At 33.3% G+C, this 20,802-nt stretch overlaps 1 protein-coding gene across 2 annotated transcripts in view; it reads right to left on the bottom strand.

The window, feature by feature from the left end:
- LOC145260324 (myosin-VIIa-like) overlaps positions 1 to 20,802 on the bottom strand; it is a 965,294-nt gene that overhangs the window by 808,014 nt on the left and 136,478 nt on the right. For both annotated transcript variants that reach the window (XM_080118214.1, XM_080118215.1), the window contains exons 3-5: positions 15,985 to 16,047; positions 5,096 to 5,239; positions 2,679 to 2,787 (exon numbers count right to left, since the gene is read on the bottom strand). In XM_080118214.1, coding sequence (XP_079974340.1) covers positions 2,679 to 2,787; positions 5,096 to 5,239; positions 15,985 to 16,047 — 316 coding nt within the window. The remainder of the gene's footprint in view (positions 1 to 2,678; positions 2,788 to 5,095; positions 5,240 to 15,984; positions 16,048 to 20,802) is intronic.

Here is a 20,802-nt window from a genome sequence, read left to right as displayed (position 1 = left end):
TGTGCTTAATCTAGTTTTCATAAAAAAAAAATCATACATAATACTGGTCTGACATTTTGTATTTTGAAATGGTGGATTTTAATTGAAAGTAAGGGAGATAAATCAGTTTGTCATACAGAATAAGTCGCACAACTCTTCTACGTTAAAATATATGATAAAACTCAATGAATTAATAAATTCTATTTTTATTTGTAATTATTTTTCAAATACTTATTTTTGGTCGCAATTTTTAGAATTTATATTAATTTCGAATCCTAACCCGACGCAAGTACATGATCGTGTTTTTAACCGAAATGCGTTTCAAATCCCACTCTTCCGCAGAATCGCCAAAGCAAGTTAATAAAAAAGTTAAAAGACAAATCCCAAATTAGACTCTTTCTGGTTGTGATATCGCCCTATCCCACTCTGTCCAACTATGGATTAAATAGTATTATTACTTGTAGTGATATTCCCTTTTTTTTTACCATGGACGATTTCATTATTTTTAATCATTTTTTTCTTATCACCTTTGACTGTTAATTTTTTGTTTTATTCTAAAGAGTAAGCACTTATCAAGGCGAAAAGCCACTCGAAGCTAAGATTATATGAGATGGCTTGATTTTCAGTTAAAAATGATCAAGGGAATAGATGAAATTTGAATTCTCAGTTTATGGAAAAATATTTGCTGCCATTGGATTTGAAGACCATGTTGTATTCAGAAGGGAAGCAATCTCATGGTGATAAATTTCACAAATGGCAAGTTTTTGGAAAGAAACACTCTTCATAGATAATAAACGCAGAGAGACAAAAGGTAGAAACATAGATAACAGAAAATAAGAGCAGGGTGGGGGTGAGGGTGGGGGTCAAACAATATAAGAACAAGAGAGGGGGTGAGAGTGATAGACAGAAACTTTGTAAGAGATGATGTCACTTAATGTAAATTAATTGCAAATTATGGCTAATTATGAAATATTAAAATGGAATTTTTTTTTCAAACGTAACTGAATTCCAAAAATATTATTTTAATATGTATTTTTTTAAATTAAAATATTTTAATATGTATTTTTTTAGGTTAAAGTATTTTAATGTGTATTTTTTTAGATTAAAATATTTTAATGTGTATTTTTTTAGATTAAAATATTTTAATGTGTAATTTTTTAGATTAAAATATTTTAATGTGTAATTTTTTAGATTAAAATATTTTAATGTGTAATTTTTTAGATTAAAATATTTTAATGTGTAATTTTTTAGATTAAAATATTTTAATGTGTATTTTTTTTAGATTAAAATATTTTAATGTGTATTTTTTTAGATTAAAATATTTTAATGTGTATTTTTTTTAGATTAAAATATTTTAATATGTATTTTTTTAGATTAAAATATTTTAATATGTATTTTTTTTAGATTAAAATATTTAGAAAAAAACAACCTTAGAAACAAAATGTGGATTTACTCAGCTTTAGTAGAAATTCTTGATAGGAAGATTCCAATATTGTTCTTGATTCTCATACAATTACTAATTCCAATTCTTTTAAAATCTATTTAACTAGATAGATAAATAGAGAGTTTGTTTTTTTTGTTTTTCCGATTTGCTATTCAGACACAAAAACATATGTGCATATAATATGTAATACACTTGTGTGTGTGTGGGGGGGGTGATCTATAGATTTTAGTTGTAATGGTTGTTTAAAACCAATAATTGATTATCATTAGTACCAGCAATTGAAAATTAAGTTTTAAACAAAAACAAACTAACAAAAAACAATGAAAAGAATTTGTTTTTGCATTTTTCCTGATTTTCATATCGATTTCAATATTCCAAAACGTTTTCATTTTTCCAATTCCCAATTCATCATTCCATCACTAGTGTAAATATATACTAATATATAATATATATATAATAAATGAGATATCATTTTGTTCGATAATAACCGGATAGACACAGTTAATTATCTGTTTATCTATCTATCCGTCTATCTATCTATCGATGAGTGGACAACAGAATTTAAAACGTGTCATGTTTTGACAACATATCAAACTCTGTGATCCGGTGGGTTTGCACCAGAAGTATGCAAGCACAAACCGGACATGATGTGTCATGTGTCACGGTTTGTGCAAGCATAGTTTGAGTTGGGTCAGAGACACCGACAAAGACAGATGGGCTAAAACAGGTCTCCCATGAAGGGTCTCAGAATGGAGACACAGAAAAACCCAAACCGAGAGTTCATCGATCACTTCCTTTCTGCTATGGCGCATATCTAGGAGTGAATAAAATATATAAAAGCTTACAAAGTCTTAGTCTATGTTGTGTCCTTAAAGCAAGTCCAGCTCCCCAAGATGGTTTAAGAATCTCATAGAAGCTACCAGCAGCAGACAGGTATGTTACATGCATGATATATGTTGACACGCACACACGCACCCACGAACACTAGATGAGTTACGGGCCGTTGAGACATTTGGAACATGAGGACAAAAGTGAGTTAAATAAGCAGTTAAATAACACACAGTTAGAACACAAAATACACAACAGTTTTATTTTTACAAAGGTTAAAAGAGTCGATTATAAATATGATAAAAGGGTTGGTTTTCAAGGACCTTAAAAATAAAAGCCAAATAAAATGATTTCAAAAAGGAGTATTCTTAAAAAAATTTTTTTTTTTAATTAATGAAGAAACAAACAAAAAAAAGGAGGAACTTACCAAAAGCTTCCAAGATTGTATTCGCTTCAAGAATCTGTTGTTCAACCCAGAAGGAAGTGTGATTTGTAACAGAGCACAGGTATTGTAAAATAAATTTGGTTGTCTCTGTCTAAAAATGCAAAAAAAATAAACAAATAAATGAATACAATTACAAAATCAAAAATAACACTAGAAAAAGATAATATTGCATAAAAAAGTTAAACGCAAGACAATAGGGGTTCATACTTCTCCCTCAAATAAATATAAGAGACTAAACAAACCAATGTCGTGACTTTTTTTTTTTTTCAATCATAGAATTAACAAATTCTAATAAATTTTTTAGCATTTATTCAATGAATTATAGATTTTATTAGCAGAATATCTGTTCCAACGTTAATACTGTCAATAATGAAATGAATTTACTGAACAGAACAGTTTTGCACCACTTTTATGTCTTATTACCAGGATTAAGATATAAACTGCGTCAATCGCTTTATTGTAAATTAGTAAAATATCAACATTTCCCTAAATATACGTCATACAAAAAATGAAAATTGTATCATCAAATGACTGTTTCAAGGTTAGTTATTTCCCAAAGTTTTATTCAAGTCCATGCGATATTCACAAAGTTATGACATTTTATTTATTATCAAGTAATTTATGCTGTCCATCGTTCTATTGCAGATCTTTTAAAATGCCAAAAAAAGGGGCAATTAATGGTTATTGAAAAGGAAAGGATTGTTGCTGGACTCGCAGAAGGATTGTTCATCACAGATTAAGCTATGGAGGTGGAAAGGGATCCAAGAACTTTGGCTTCATTCGTGAACAACCCCAACACCAAATCTAAAAAGAATAAAGGTACTAGGAGAAACCTTTTACATCGTGATATTCGAAAAATTCGTAAGAAAGTCAACCGAAACCCAAACAGCACCAGTGTTTCCATTTTTGCAAGAGCTGGAATCACTCCAAGATCCAGGCAGGCCTGATGTAATGTGTTGAATGAGATGGCAAGCAACATCAAAACTGTTGCAAGGCCTCCATTGAGCAAACAACATAGGGAAAAACTAATGTCTTTGGCACAGAATTACACGAAAATGGATTTCCAATGTGTCCTATTTACAGATGCGACCATTACTACTCTTGACAGTCCGGATGGATGGGCCAAAGTTTGGAACTCGAACGGAACTTCAACCCCTTACAGATTTCATCGCCAACAGGGAGGTGGAGGCATCCTGTTTTAGGCGGGAATCATTGGGGATAAGTTGGTTGGACCATTCTCAGTTCCAGAGGGTATAAAAAAACTTACCAGCAATGCTTACATGGCCTTTTTGGATAAACATTTGTCACCATGGCTAGATGATCTACCATTGTCACATCGCTTTCAGATGATTTTTATGCATGACAATGCACCATCTCATTTTGCTAGAGCGACTGCAGCCTTCCTTGAATCTATGGGCTTCTTCGAAGAAACCCTCATGAGCTGGCCACTGTATTTTCCGGATCTGAGCCCCATTGAACATCTCTGGTCAATATTGAAAAGAGGTGTTTATGAGGGAGGAGAACAATTTACTTCAAAGGATGCCCTGTGGAGGAAAGTAGTTGATGTCGCCAGAACGATAACTCCTTTTCAGATCAAACAGTTGACTTCCTCGGTGGACAAAAGGTTGTTTAAAGCATTTTAAAAAAATGGTGAATATGGCAATAATTAATTTATTTGAGGCTTAGCACCCAGGATGTGCTTTTAATTATTATTCTTTAACAGAAAAATATAATAAAAAGTAAAATTTCCATGATTGTATTTTTGCCTTAATGCAACATTTTAAGAAACCTGCAATAAAGCGATGGACAGTAGAAATTCCTTGATAATAAATAAAATGTCATAACTTTGTGAATATCGCATGAATTTGAATAAAATTTTGGAAAATAACTAACCTTAAAGCAGTCATTTGATGATACAATTTTATTTTTTTGTGACACATATTTAGTGAAATATTGATATTTTACTCATCTGCAATAAAGCGATTGATGCAGTTTATATATATATATATATATATATATATATATATATATATTAGAAAAAAAAAAAATATATATATATATATATATATATATATATATATATATATATATACGCCATACTTTGGGGTAATTGCGCCAACTAAAAAAAGTGCTCTTTATATGTGTGGTTACCAAAAAAACACTTTTAACTGGTTGGCACAATTACCCCAAAGTATGGTGTGTGTGTATATATATATATATATATATATATATATATATATATATATATATATATTTTCTATTACCATAACCTGATTGAGGTGATATAAAATTCAATTATGCAAATTTTGTAAGTGTAGCTTTGACAGTTTCTGAGTTTTATTCAGGGACACAGGGGGATCTCTTTAATATAAAAGAGGATGCAGAACAAGGTTAGCTACCTTTCCAGCCCCACTCTCTCCACTGATGATCCAAGATTGATTGAACTCGCTGCTCTTCAGATGCTGAAAAGCAGCCTCCGCAATGGCAAAAACATGTGGCTCCACTTGACTGAGTTTCTTGCCACTGTATTCTTTGATGTGTTTCTAAAAAAAACAAAAAACAAAAAAGAAAATGTTTAAAATTATTGAAAATTATTTGCTTCAATATTTTCAAAAGTTAAGACTAAAACGTAGCAAGAAAACGGGGTTCTTTCGGAGTTAATAATCTAAACACCAAGATCTTCTAAAACCTGTAAATGCATTTATAATTCAATTAAATTTAAGAACATGCACTACTCGATTACTAGAATAGATGATTTACAGAATGATATTAACCAACACAATTTTTTGTTTCTTTATTTTCCATTCCAAATGTAAATAAACTCATGTTTCTTCTATGACAATATAAAAATAAAGTGAAATGCATTCATTTGAAGGACCTAAAAATGTGATACGACCGTCATTTACTGTTGTAAATATACAGAGATGTGTTTTTCAAACTCTCATGGACGTATGTGTATAAGAGTTTATTTAACATGTGAATCATGCTTTGAATCTCAATGTTATTGGCTTTTAGAATTTTGAAGCATTTAAACTATCAAATGGAAAGTCATCTAAAATTCTTAGCGAATATGCATGTGACTGACAGAACTGATCTTGTTGCACTTATACACCTATTGGACTATTTCCCCACTGTTGCGTGCCAAACCTTTTGATGATCAGAGCTCCATTACCCATGCCTTGTCAGACCAATCTGCCAGGGGTGGCCCAACCAGGAACCGAAGCTCTGACAGCATAGCCTTGACAGGGACATATTGCCTCCACTCCTACCACGTTGAGGAGTTGGAATTTAATTAGCACCTACAGTCAGAATCCAAGCTCTTAAACATCCGCTCTGGAGTTCGACAAGGCTTCATACTATCACTGATGCCGATTCAATTATGCCATTGATTGAATAACGCTTAACGCACTAACTTTTCAGGTGTCACAGTGGGAACAAATTTTCAAATAATGGACTTCAACTAACACCCGAAAGTATCCTGTACCTCTATAAGGCCACCATTCGCCCATATATGGAGTATTGTTGTCATATTTGGGCTGGTGCATCTGCTACTATTCTCTCGCTCCTAGACAAGGTCCAAAAGAGAGTTGCCAACCTGATAGGTCCTGAACTGTCATCTAAACTTCAGCCTCTGTCCCACTGACGAAATGTTGCATTCCTCTGCCTGTTCTACAAGTATTTTAATGGTGAATTCTCTGACGAACTGCAAGCACTTGTGCCCCTAAATACCCTCGACAAATCCAACAATCAGCTAAATCCCATCCCTACACAGTAGAGATCCCTGGATGTAAGAGAGCCTTCTATTCTAGTAGTTTCTTCCCCAGAACCGCTAGACTTTGGAATTCCATTCCGGGTCCCTGCTTCCCCAACTGTACTGACATGCAAAAGTTCAAGTGTAACGTGAACTGACATCTTGCTGCCCAAACTCCCTACATAGTACTCCTGTAGCTTATGTCCCCAATAGTAGCCCCTACACGAAAGTGGCATTGTGCCTTGTTTGAGGTAAAAATGTAATTAAAAAAAATAATAAATAAAAAAAACTGATGACATTGCCATTCTGGGCAACAACTTCAGCTACATCCAACAAGCCATAAATTAGATGCAGTTCACTGTCTCAAAAGTCAGCATGAAGATAAATTCCCAGAAAATGAAAAAAAAAATGAAAGCTAAACTGCGGCACTAATCCTAGGTGGATTTAACCGGCTTCCTGGGAGTATGAAATTCACAAACAGTTTCCAGTCACACGTATATCCCCATTAAGGGAGATGACAATGTTATGTCTTTGCAATTTTAGCAAGGAGGTGTCAACGTCCCCTTACATACAGTGCCTGGTATTCTCAAATTGGTCACAAATCTGGTACTGACTAGACTCAACGTTGCTAAACTTCAGTGACCTAAGAACCGGTGTGTCAATGTGATTATGCCGTACCGACTGCAGATTCCTTCCAGCCGAAAAACAATCCATAACTCTCACCAGAGAAACCCTTAAAGAGATCGACCAGTTCAAATACGTTGGCTCCATAATCACTGCAATCGGCCAAGGGGAAGAAGATGTACACAATCGCATCAACAACACTAACTTTGTCTTCAACCGCCTTCACTCCTGCTTATGGTACCGGCACGAAATTAGCCTAAGAATGAAATTCAGAATCGACCTTGGTCCACACTATCCTCCTGTACGGTGGTGAAAAATGGTTAATAAGAGTCTCTGACCAACACAAACTTGAGGTGTTTGACCATCAGTGTTTGCACCACATCCTCTGGGTTCACTCTCAGCAATTTGTCTCCAACACTGCTCCAAAACATCCTCACTCACCCAATCTACCCTTACAAGGTGCCTCTGATGACTTCACCATGCCCTTCGCCATGCAACCAGGTGATTTCATCCGTGAAGCCATTACTCAGCCTCACTGCAGAACTGAAAGAAACGTTGCAACGGATAGCAGAAAACCTGGATCAAGATGGTGAAACAAGATGCTGAGTTGATTTTGATCTTTTTTCACCTTTATGGTCGGAAACCTAGAATGGTTCGCACTCATGACTACAGGAACATTGAATCATTGGCCGTGGTTGGCCTCAATTCAAGATGCGGTCAAATCAGCAGGTGATAGCCAAACCAAGTACAAGTACAAATTTTATAATCGGAAATTAAAACAACATTCTATCAATAATCTCTACCTTGTGTGTATATGCAACTTTGTTCCCAATGGACACCAAAACGGCTAGGCTAAGTTAAAAAAAAAAATGTTAACACAAATGTACTTTGTTTCTGTGAGCACTTTTAGATAAGTTTTATATTAAAATCTGATTAAAAAAGAAACAATCCGGTTTTGACCAAAGTTAACACCTTTATACAACCTAACATCACAAGTGCATTTGGGAAGTTCTATCAGCGCGCAAGTAGAAGGGTTCAGCATATAAATTAACAGTAGGGCTGCATTCGAAATTAATGTTTCTGTTTAAAGCACAACTGAACCATGATACTTGACTTGCATTTTAAAAATTAATTCAAACCATTATTTACAGGTAATTTTATAAAATCAACAGTAGGTTCTCTAGAGTGTGATATAGACAACAATGTATTGTGAACTAAGTCACTGCAGGAAGACATCTAAAGCATCTTTGCTGTACACTGCATTTGCTCCCCAACTAGAGCAGGCAATCAATCGATTTGATTAAAAAATAGACAATTTCACTGATTTTGATGACAATAAAAATATAGGAAGAATGAAATGTTGATCCGCATTCAATTTCAAGCAACGTCGGGTCTTCCTGCTAGTTGGTTTTAGTTTTATAACAATTTGGTTCAATTAATAGTCTAATGACCAAAAGATGTCATCATCAGATTCGGTTTAACGTTTGTTTTACATGCTGTCATGCAATAATTAAATTTAACTTAGAAAAATAAAAATAAAAAAAAATTAAAAAAATGGTAAAAAAGAAAACAAATCAAAATCAATCACATATTTGAAATCAGCGGAATAAAAACTTAAAAGTAAAAATAAACTCCCAAACAACGCCGGATAGGTTTAGTTAGTAAAAAAAAAAAAAAAAAAAAAAATTTTTTTTAAATTAAAAAAAACAAAACATTCCTACAACTAATTGAAAGAAATTATTTTGGAATTTATTCCCATTATTTTATTGAAAGAAGAATAATTTTTATTTCATTTGGTCTCATTTAAGAAAGCAATTATAAGAATATAATTTAATATAGATTGATTTCATCAAGAAATTTTAATGAAATCTGCTTCGATGATAATTTTTTTTTCTCTCTCAAGTTATTTGGATTGTATTATCTCACGTAATAAAGTTAACAATTCAACCTTGATAATTTCTATACGTTTGAATGAATTAAAACTAGAAATATAATTCAATCTCCAACATTTTATTTTCCTTATTAAAGAACTAGCAGGGCTACCGGACGTTATTCTGGGAAAAAGTGACATATTTCTATTAAAACTTCTCTCCATCTCTCTCTCCATTTCTTTCTTATTTTCTTCTTCCCTCTTCAGCCCCCCCTTTTTCCCCCTCTTCCCAAGCCCCTCTTTCTTCTTCATTCACCCCATTCCCCTCAAGCTGGACATACACACACAAATAACTTTCTTTTATATAATACTAGCCAGGGGTACCCGGCGTTGCCCGGGTGTTTTTCGGTGTGTGTGGTTGGGCGGGGGTGGGGGTGTTAATGAAAACCTAAGAATAAGCGAAGTAAAAAAAAAAAAACCCAGAAAAACGAACATTAAAAAACCCTGCTTAGCGGGGAGGGGGGGGGTACCCGGCGTTGCCCGAGTGTTTGTAGGTGTGTGTGGTTGTTAATGAAAACCTAAGAATAAGCAAAGTAAAAAAAGAAAACATAAAAATGAACGTTAAAATTTAAGTGGGGGGTACTCCGGGGGGGGGGGGTGTAATCAAAACATCGAAATAAAAACAAAAAAAAAACTAACGTAAGGCAAACGAATGATGGTAAATGTAAAAATCGAAAAAAAGAAAACAGAAAAACGAACGTTAAAACAAAAAGAAAAAACATGGGGAAAATGGCTTAAATAAGCCTGTTTCGATATTAAAATTTAAAAAATCGGTGGGTACCCGGGTGTTTTTGGGTGTGTGGTCGGGGGTGGGGGTGTTAATGAAAACCTAAGAAAAAGCGAAGTAAAAAAAAAAACAGAAAAACGAACGTTATGTGAAAAATGGCTTAAATAACACTGGTTCAATATTTAAATTTAAAAAATCGAAAAAAAAAAAAAAAAAAAAGAAGACATCTCACACCACGATTCGAACCCAAAACGTTTAGATAATGAACCAACGCTCTAACCAACTGAGCTAACACGACGTACATGAAATTTAGTCAGTTCTTCAAATATTTAAACTAAATCGGGTCATGACGTCATCTGACGCATGCGTAGAACCGGTCGTCGTCATGAGAGGACAGTTTTTGTTGACCCCCCCCCCTTCCCCTGTAGAAAATTGTCGATTTCAGGGTGAAAAAATTAACGTTTTTGGCCAATTTTCGATATTTTTCGGGCGAACGATAGAGCTTCAATATAATACCGGGTTTGTTGATTTTTGTTCTGCCTGTCGAAAGTTTTTAGCGGACACACAAACACACATACATACACACATTTTCGCTTTTATATTTATAGACTAGCACGGGGGCCAGGCATTCCCCGGGTGTTTGGAGATGTGTGTTGAGCAAAAAAAAAAAAGTGGTAGTAGAAAGGCAGGCTTGGACCCGAACCGCGAATGAGGAAAAGAACGGGGGAAAAAAAACGTGACGTCTTTGCTGTTATGACCACTGGCAAGCCAGAAGTGACGTAGGTTTAAATTAAGCTTGAAAATCAAAAAGAGGAGAGGACTTTCGAAAATATCGGCGAAAATAGTGACCCCATCCCTGTTTAAAAGTTCCCAGTTGAGGGTGAACAAATTATTTTTAGCCACTTTTTCGGTATTTGTCGTCTGAAGGGTCCAGCTTCAAAATGATACTGATCTTGTGAAAATCCGTCGCCTCTGTTGATATTTTTAGGCAGACATGCAAACATACATACATACATTTATATATTGGTAGCTCAAATTTTCGACCCAAACCGATTAAAAAGCTTCCCTATCTCTGAATACTCTTTATGTAAAATTTCAAATATTTAGACCAGAAATTGTCTGAGTAATTTGGTAGAGACCGCAGAGGTCAATTTTTTTTTAAATTTGACCCCTATTATGATCCTTTAACATTTATTGTTTTAGGCTCAAATCAAGTTATTAAGTTAGATCCATGTCCAAGGAACCTACATCTAAAATTTCAATTGTTTATACCTAAAATTGGCGGAGGAGTTTGGTAGCGTTATCAAAGATCAAATCATTAAACTTTGACACATTAACAACTTTGCTCGGGCCTTATGTACTGTTCATAACTTGCCCTACATATGAATACATTTTAGGTAAGTTTTCAAATGTTTAGACCAAAATTTGTCTGATAAATTTCGTAGAGACTGCAGAAGTCAATTTTTTAAAACTTTGACCCCAATTTTGACCCCTTAACATTTATTATTTTGGTCTCAAATCAAAATAAAAAGTTTTACCCATGTCCAAGTTACCTACATCTAAAATTTCAAGTCTTTACACCCAAAATTGGCAGAGGAATTTGGTAGAATCTGCAAAGGTCACCGCTTTTAACTTTGACCTTTTGGCAGTCAAATTTTCGCCCCAAAACTGATCAAAATGCTTGCCACATATCTGAATACCCGTTATGTATAAATTTCAAATGTTTAGACTCGAAATTGGCTGAGTAGTTTGCTAGACACCCCAAAGGTAAAATATTTTGAACTTTGACCCCTTGGCAGCTCATTTTTTCGACCCAAACCGATTAAAACGCTTGCCCTATCTCTGAATACCCTTTATGTAAAATTTCAAATGTTTAGACTAGAAATTGGCTTAGTAATTTGGTAGAGACTGTAGAGGTCAAATTTCTTTTTAAACTTTGACCCCAATTTTGACCTCTTAACATTTATTTTTTGGGGTTCAAATCAAATTATAAAGTTTGATCCATGTCCAAGTAACCTACATTTAAAATTTCAAGTGTTTAGACCCAAAATAGGCAGAGAAGTTTGATAGAGTTTTCAAAGGTCAAATCATTGAAATGTGACCCCTTGACAGCCAAATTTCTGGCCGAAAACCAATTAAAAAGATTTTCCCAAATCTCAGGACTCCTTATGTCAAATCTCAAGTCTCTAGACCGAAAATTGACAGAGTTATTTGGTAGGGAAATGTACACACACAGACATTTTCACTTTTATAGATATATGGATTCCTCGAAAAATCCAGATTAGTAAATAAAATGACTGAAAAAATGAACCCCCCTCCTCCTACATACACATATTCTCGACTAAAAATGAGCCAGTTGACCCCAAAGGATTAATCATTTTTTCTAAATTTTAGAAATAATTTATCCAGGGCAATTCTGATAAAAAATATACCAACTTTGTGGGTGCTTATTTTGTAGTTTTTACTTTTAGCTGGCCATACAAACACGCATACAAACAGGCAACTACCCTTTATATAATAGACTATTCTGACAAATTTGAGCTGCCATTACTTTCTTAAAGCAATAATTAGCGTAATTAACTTCCACGACATGTAAATAGCATACGCAGCAAGGATCATCAGAATTGCTTGCGGAAATTGCACAGAAGTGGCCACGACTTGTGATTAAATAAATAAAAATGCCTCAAATTAAAAAGAACAAATGCATCTTAGCCTTCAATCTAGCATTATGTCCGTCATTTTTCACTAAATGGTAAAAACCTCTGCTAATCCAAAGTTTGCTGTTGGAATAAGTTTGTATTTCTTATGGAAGACCAATTCTAATCTCATAAATTCAATAATGTATAAGTACTTTCTGGTCTTCTTTTTCCTTACTATGACGTCATTTCACTTATGGCTCGATATTTGCATATAACCGTCCACACTATGTTACATTCAAATTCGTTTTAAGAACAAACAGAGCATTATCGCAAACCTATCAGGCATGTGTACCCATGTATGGAAGCGAGGACAAGAGGTGATCTCAAAAGATCAAAAACAGAGGACACTATAATGGCAGCCCAGGAACAAACCACTCGCACGAGCTCCATCAAACATTAGATTGACAGATCTGCAAAATCACCAATATGCAGAATGTGTAATGAAAGAAAATAAAAGTGTCACAAGGCTCTATACTATCACTATAAAAATAGAGACATAAGGTCACTCAGGTACTACACAGGAATTTATGCAAATTGGACCACAATGGCAGGCATAAGCATAAACCGGAAGTGCCACAGTTCTTTGCAACTTGTGCATACAAACTGATATGGTTTTTCAATATTCCAAATCCGACTTAGTCTTTCTGATACCAGAGTGCTGGAGAAAGATCAGGAAAAAATAAATATCAAGATCTACAATGGGAATTAGAGAATGGAAATGTACAAATGTCCAAGTGATTTCCTTTGTGTTTGAGACGCTTGGGACCATAACTAAAAGCCACTATAAATGGAGAGACAATTTCTTTTCCGATTCTACAAAATGCATGTCTTTTAGGAATAGCAAAAGTGTTAAGGCACAGCTTGAATATTCCAAAGTCAAAGGAATTGACCTGATGTCCAAGAGAGAAAAAAAAACAAAAAAAAAAACAAAAAAAAACGTTAAGACTACTACGAAAAATTTTTTAAATTTGAAAAATATAAATTAGAAATGAAATCATTTCCAATTATAAATTGTGAGAAAATTATAAAAGAATTTTTTTAGTTATGCAAGAATTTCTTGACAGACTTATCAGTTTTCGAATGAAATTGAAGTAGAATAAATAGTAAGAGTAGTTGTAGCACAACAGATCACAGGTACGTCTAGTCTATAGCTATATGTCTGTGTCTCTCCATATTTTCAAACTCTATCTCCTCCAAAACAAAAAGTCGCAGAGCGGCGCTAGGGGCCTCAAATGATTGGATTTTTTATAGGCCGATCTTTTATAGGTCTTTAGCCGGTTAAAATAGTTTTAAAGAGGTCAAAAATGGGTCAAAGTAGAAAAAAATCGTTTTAATCAGTTCATATGCGTGTCACCTTGGTACAGTGGTAACGTCACCAGCTTTGAATGCTACAATTTCGGTTTTGATTCTAGCTGATGGCATCCAAGTACTTTTTTTTTTACTTTGGAAATCACAACTCTATAATAAATATATACGAATCTGAACAAATTAAAATGTCATATTTAAGTGTATTTTACGCCCGGACAAAGCCCCCCCCCCCACAAAGACACACAACCTACAGTATATTTTAAATGTTTTTTAACACTGTAACAACTCAATACACCCCACCAAAAACATCCATGAGGAAATAACCGAGTGTAAATATCTAACAGTAATAAATTACTCAACAACACAGTGTAAATAGTTACAAACTATATTTTTCAAGGAAATCATTCCCAATTAAAGCTGCAAGATATTTATAAAATACTAGCAGGCCGCTCAGCGTTCCCGGTCGCAAGATACGCTTAAATATGATATTTTAATTCATACAGATTACCTATTTATTATTATAGCCCATTCTCTATCGATTATTATATTGAACTTAATATATACGTAATACTGAGAGCAATGCTAAAAATAATATATGAGTTGGATGCCATCAGCTTGAATCAAAACCAAAACATACAACTCTCTTACCTCATTCCTTAGCCTCTGAGCCATGCCCATACGCGCATATATATATTTCACCTGTCATTCCATTTTTAAAAGATGGAATCGCCCGATCGTTGAAGACAAGGTGCAAGCAAGCAAGATCCACAGTGTTTTATAATTATACTAGACTATCCGTGATCCGTTTGGTCAGTATATCTCATAGCTAGCTATGGAATAGTGAGTATAATAATTATACCAAAAATATGTGCGCTTGCACAAACAACAATGGCTACCACTTTTAACATAAGAAATTACATTGTTTAACATTCGGAAAACTACTTATTTGCAAAGGATTTAAATGCGGTATTCATTTTCAGCACACCCGAAAACTTATAAAGTCGTCATTTTAAAGGAAAATGTTAAGTGGAAATCAAGTAAAAATTTATCAAAACTTCTATTTTTATATTTGCTTGAAAAAAAAAAAAAAAAAAAAAAAAAAAAGCAGCTATGCAGTGTATAGTTTAAGCTATACAGTGTAGGTCATCTATATCTTAAAATTTGTCCGACGTCACTTCTGCCGAATGGTTTTGTAATCTAAGAAGTGTGACTTAATGAAAGCCAGTTTGGCATAAAGCAGTTATCACAAATCAACGGCTATAACTTTTGCCTATTTTTAACAGGCTAAAAAGCCTATTTGCATAATCTTCAAAGTATTAATAAACATTTGCAAGTAATTTTAACGTCTTTAAACTGCCAATTACGGAATCTAATGCAATAAAATAGGCTTTAAAATAGTTTAAATCGTACAAAGAATTCAAATAAATACGTAATAAAAGTAACTGCTATTGCGTTTGGTTACAGTTACAATGAGAAAAAGGATTTACCGATTAAATAGTTTTGAGATGTCACTTTTCTTGCCTTTAGTAACAGTTACTTATTGTACGATTTTTTTTGTTATGTTCCATTGCTAAGTCAGATATTATCATGTGTTGATAGTTAAGTAGTTTCTTTTTATTAACATGGTTTCGATGACTGGACAAGCTGATCTGAGTAATTTTAACGTTTTTAAACTGTCAATCACAGAATATATAAAAGACTTTAAATTGTAAATATATTTGTTTGTTTGTTTTAAAACGATTCCAACTTGCAATAAAAAATACAAATAAAATTCGTAAAATGCCGACGTAAAAGAAAAAAAGAAAAATGGATTTACAATTTTGTTTTTATTTGCATATTTCAAATGCGAAAAAATGTCGATTAAAAAAAAACCGCTTTCATGGCTTTGTTTTTATTAACGTATGCAGGCACAGAATTTGCAAACCAGAAGTTATAAACCGTTATGGACGATTTCAACGCCCAAGCAAGACGATTTGAGTTTTATGATATAAAAAAAAATCAATGAAAACAACTTTGAAATGAAAACATAAGAAAATAGTATTGGTTAATACTGTTGCAATAATACTGTAAGTTATGCATGTGTGGAATTTTTCAAACCAGAAGCTATAAACCGATATGGACGGTTTCAACGCCCAAGCAAGACGATTTGAGTTTTATGATATAATAGATAGATTAAAAAAAATAAAAAATAAAAACAACTTTGAAATGACTGAATTCAACAAAAATTTCAAAAGAAATGTTTCACTTACCTCTTCATAAATGGGCAAGCTTTTATATGGGTTTACAGCAATCAAGATGGAACCAGTGAATGTCTGAGATTTGGTTAAGGATATTTGGAACATTTTATTACAATATAAACATTAAAAAGAAAAACAAACATTAAAATCAAAAACAACTTGAGATGATGGCAATGTTAACAGGAATATTATCATTCGAAAATAGCAAAATATTTCAAAGTCATCACAGCATTGTGAAAATGAAACGCAGAATCACAGAGTTTGAAAATTTTTAATTTTATGGAATCTTGAAATGGATAAAATTTGCTCAGATTTGGCAAGTCTAGGATAAATTAAAGTTTCATTATAAATATAAGTAGAAAATTTTCAATCTCTATGGACCCCTTTATAAAAATGTTATATATGGAACCCTTTTATAAAACATATATGGAACCCTTTTATAATAAATGTTATATATGGACCCTTTTATAATAAATGTTATATATTGAACCCTTTTATAATAAATGTTATATATTGAACCCTTTTATAATAAATGTTATATATTGAACCCTTTTATAATAAATGTTATATATTGAACCCTTTTATAATAAATGTTATATATTGAACCCTTTTATAATAAATGTTATATATTGAACCCTTTTATAATAAATGTTATATATTGAACCCTTTTATAATAAATGTTATATATTGAACCCTTTTATAATAAATGTTATATATTGAACCCTTTTATAAGAAATGTTATATATGGAACCCTTTTATAATAAATGTAACATATGGACCCTTTTATAAAAAATGTTATATATGCACCCTTTTATAAAAAAATGTTATATATGCACCCTTTTATAAAAAATGTTATATATGCACCCTTTTATAAAAAATGTTATATATGCATCCTTTTATAAAAAATGTTATATATGCACCCTTTTATAAAAAATGTTATATATGAAACTCTTATAATAAATATTATATATGGAACCCTTTTATAAAAAATGTTATATTTGCACCCTTTTATAAAAAATGTTATATTTGCACCCTTTTATAAAAAATGTTATATATGAAACTCTTTTATAATAAATGTTATATATGGAACCCTTTTATTAAAAATGTTATATATGAAACTCTTTTATAATAAATATTATATATGGAACCCTTTTATTAAAAATGTTATATATGGACCCTTTTATAAAAAATTTTATATATGGAACCCTTTTATAAAAAAAAATTGATAAAACAAATAAGACCTTCTTTTGTTTGTCCGTACGTCACGCCAATACAACAGCTGGTTCCTTGCATTGTATAAGCCTTATTATACTCTTCCATATCTATTTACCAGCAATGCTTTAAGTAAACTACCTTTCTCAATTATATATATATCTCAGGATTCAGTTTTGAAATCTTCAATACCAAAGGGAAATTGACAGATCTTCTTGCGATGACCAGGTTTTATCCGATATCCAGGATGTCCAGATTAATGAAACTCACCTCATCAGACACTGTAAAACATAATACTTAAATAAAATTTCCCATGATGCTCTGTTTAAAATTTCCCATGATGCTCTGTTTAAAATTTCCCATGATGCTCTGTTTCAATTCTGAACTTGGTGTCAATTCCCTGTGCTAATGATGAAACTTGATATCAATAAAAATCCAAATTGTCTCAAACGATCGTACACTAAATTGTTGTTTATGTTGAATTCCTAGAGCATACGTAAATGATTATTTCATAAATTGACTTTCAAAGTAACCTATCTCTGGCCACGTCTTTATTTATCCTTCTTTCCCTCACATCCATCTTTATAACTTCCATTCATATTTTCATTGGCCTTCCCCTGTGAACTGAACTTGCTACCTCAACTGTTCTACATCTGCTAACCAGAGTTTTCATCCATCCTTTCAATGCGACTATACTAACAAAGTCTCCCATTCTGCACACACCTCCCCATATTGTTCAGATTTAATTTTCCTCAGATCATCAGGTCTCTGCCGGTCTTGAAGACATCCATCGATTACACATCCATCGGGCCATTCTCATATCATTTTCATTCAACCAAAACCTCATCACACTGCGTAAACCGGATGCCAAGCAGATCTTGGTCCTTGCCTTTATGGAGTTTGCCGCTAGAATCAAGATTGGCTTATATCTGTTTCTATAGTAGACCATCACATCTGGTTAGCATTCGTTTGCGATGCAGTAAATTTTCTGGATGGAGCTAGTCCAACTGCTCTAGGGTGAATGCCAAAACGAGTGCAATTAATAAAGAACCTTGTAAAGCCGTAACAAAATGTGTTGTTAATTCTAACACGACCATGGGCATTTCTGTAAGGCTTGCATAATCTTAACCAACTATTCATTTTCCCATAGTTTACACAAACAACCTCTCTGGGAACTCTGTGAAAAGCATTCTCCAGATCCACAAAAAACAAGATATTTCACTTTCACCCAAATAAGGTACAGTGCCAATTTGATGTCGAGAGCTACGATCGAGGACATAAGTTGTAGGGAGTTGAGCAGCAAGATGTTTGTTCACATTACACTTGAACTAATGCATGCCAGTACAGTTGGGAAAGCAGAAACCTGGAAAGGAGTTCGCAAGTCTAGCAGTTCTGGGGAAGAAACTATTACAGTAGAAGGCTTTCTTACATCTAGGGATTTCTACTCTGTAGGGGTGGGATTTTGCTTCTTGTCGGGTTTGTTGGGGGTATTTACGTTGAGAGGGGTACAAGGACTTGTAGCTCGTTGGAGTATTCACCATTAAAATACTTGTAGAACAAGCAGAGGGATGCAACATTTCATCGATGGGACAGGGGAATATTTTACATTAAACTACTCAAAGGAAATAATAAAATCTCAGCAAATCATTTCTTAAAAAAAAAGCAACAGTCAATTTATAAACTCTATCCAATACATTTCAGCATGTAATATGGACGTTAAACCAATTATCATTATTATTATGATTTTTGTCCACACACACACACATCATCTAACATTACCCGTTACCATAATAAAATACCCTTTCCAAATAGATGAATGGTTTCAAAATCTTTTGATATATATATATATACTTCCAGGTAGAAGGATACCCAAGGGTATGGATTCCAAACTCATTATATTCTCAGCCAATAATACTTTGCATGGATGTTTTATCATTCCTATCAAATCCCAATTAAGTAAATCAAGAGAAATAGAAAATAATTAAATAATTGCACATAAGTAAATATATTATTAATTGTACTTATATACTTTTTTCGTGCTGTAATTAAGTCTAAGTATCCACAAAATTTTATTCACGGGTGGGTGTGGCTCTGGGTCCGAAACATTTTAAATTATTAATAATGCAGATAGTAAAACAAATAAGATAAATAAGTATTGCTCTTTTAACGTTTTATGCTTTTATTTGGTTGGTTGGTTTACGGCATATCAACCCTTTTCAGGTTATTTAATGCCGAATCCAGTGATTTTGAAGAAAATTCCTTTAATAGAATATATATTTTTTTTTTTTTCAAGTTGGTTTCTATTTAACCCATAGTTGGGACCCTAACAGGTACTACCACTCGGGGTCTGAGTGAACCTGGGAGCAATGGTAATTAAAGGGTGGCTCCACACTCCCCAAAGCCCGCAAGCTGGGGCCTCACCATCGAATATAGTTTAAGGTCATATCTAAGACCGGCAGTGAGATACCTGCTGGAGCGGTAGAATGATCTAACCAGGACCATTTATGCTTTGAATATAATGTTAGTGATAATTTAGATTTAAAAAAAAAAAAAAAAAAAAAAAAAAAACACCATGTCGTAAAACTCTCTGGTCAGTCAGTCACACACACAAACACACACACACACACACACACACACACACACACACGTCTTTTCTATACATAATAGACAAATAGTATAAAACAATCGTCATAAAACGTCAACAAAATCAAAACTGAACAGTCATAAAACCTGCCGAGTGAAATCAAATCTCAATCATAAATATGAACGATGAATCAAGCATGGAAGCATATTTCATGAAAGTGTTCATCGACTTGCATCCTGAGATCAAATCTCTTCACGTCAAGAATCAACAGAGGATCATATATCCTCAAGTGAGACATTTGATTATTTATTAATAAATCAGATATCAACAGGAAACGCAACTGATCTGATCAAATCAGATTAATGATCAAACAAAAAAACAAAACAAAAAAATCATTCAGTATGAAAATAAAATGAGTTTGATGAATGTACCTCAAAATCGACGAAAGATCAACAGATTTGATCAACGCAAGTATTTGATGTCTCTAATGTAGCTTTTATTATTATTCAAATACTGAAATCTTTAATAAAAGTAAAAGACCATTCATAAATCTTACTAGCCTGGGTGTCCGGCGTTGCCCGGGTGTTTGGAGGTGTGTGTTGAACAAAAAAGGTTGTAGCAGGCAGGTAGGTTTGAACCCGTACAGCGAAGGAGGAGAAGAACGTGAAAAAAAGAAAAGAAAAAAAAAACATGACGTCTTTGCCGTTGCGTCCATCACTAAACCAGAAGTGATGAAGGTTTAAATTAAGGCTAGTCAATCGAAAAGAAGGGATGACTTTCAAAAATATTGGCGAAAAGCGATCCCCTCCCTGTAGAAAAGTGCCCAGTTGAGGGTGAAGGAATTAATGTTTTTAGCCAATTTTGTTTAATGCTGAGTCTCTTTACTGCATCCTCAGCAATTACTGCCTTCCATAGTTGTTGTTATCTCACCACGTTTTTGGCCAACTACTCCTCTGGCCAGCTTTGGGTAGGATTGAAACCATTATCTTCAGACAATGCTCATCTAGAACTGTAGAGATTCAATGTCTCCATCC

This window comes from Euprymna scolopes, chromosome 36, assembly GCF_053919585.1.
Source record: "Euprymna scolopes isolate OS-2025 chromosome 36, ASM5391958v1, whole genome shotgun sequence".
In the NCBI taxonomy this organism is placed as follows: domain Eukaryota; kingdom Metazoa; phylum Mollusca; class Cephalopoda; order Sepiida; family Sepiolidae; genus Euprymna; species Euprymna scolopes.
The sequence above is the reverse complement of the archived record's forward strand: the minus strand, read 5'-3'. Positions and strand labels throughout refer to the sequence as shown.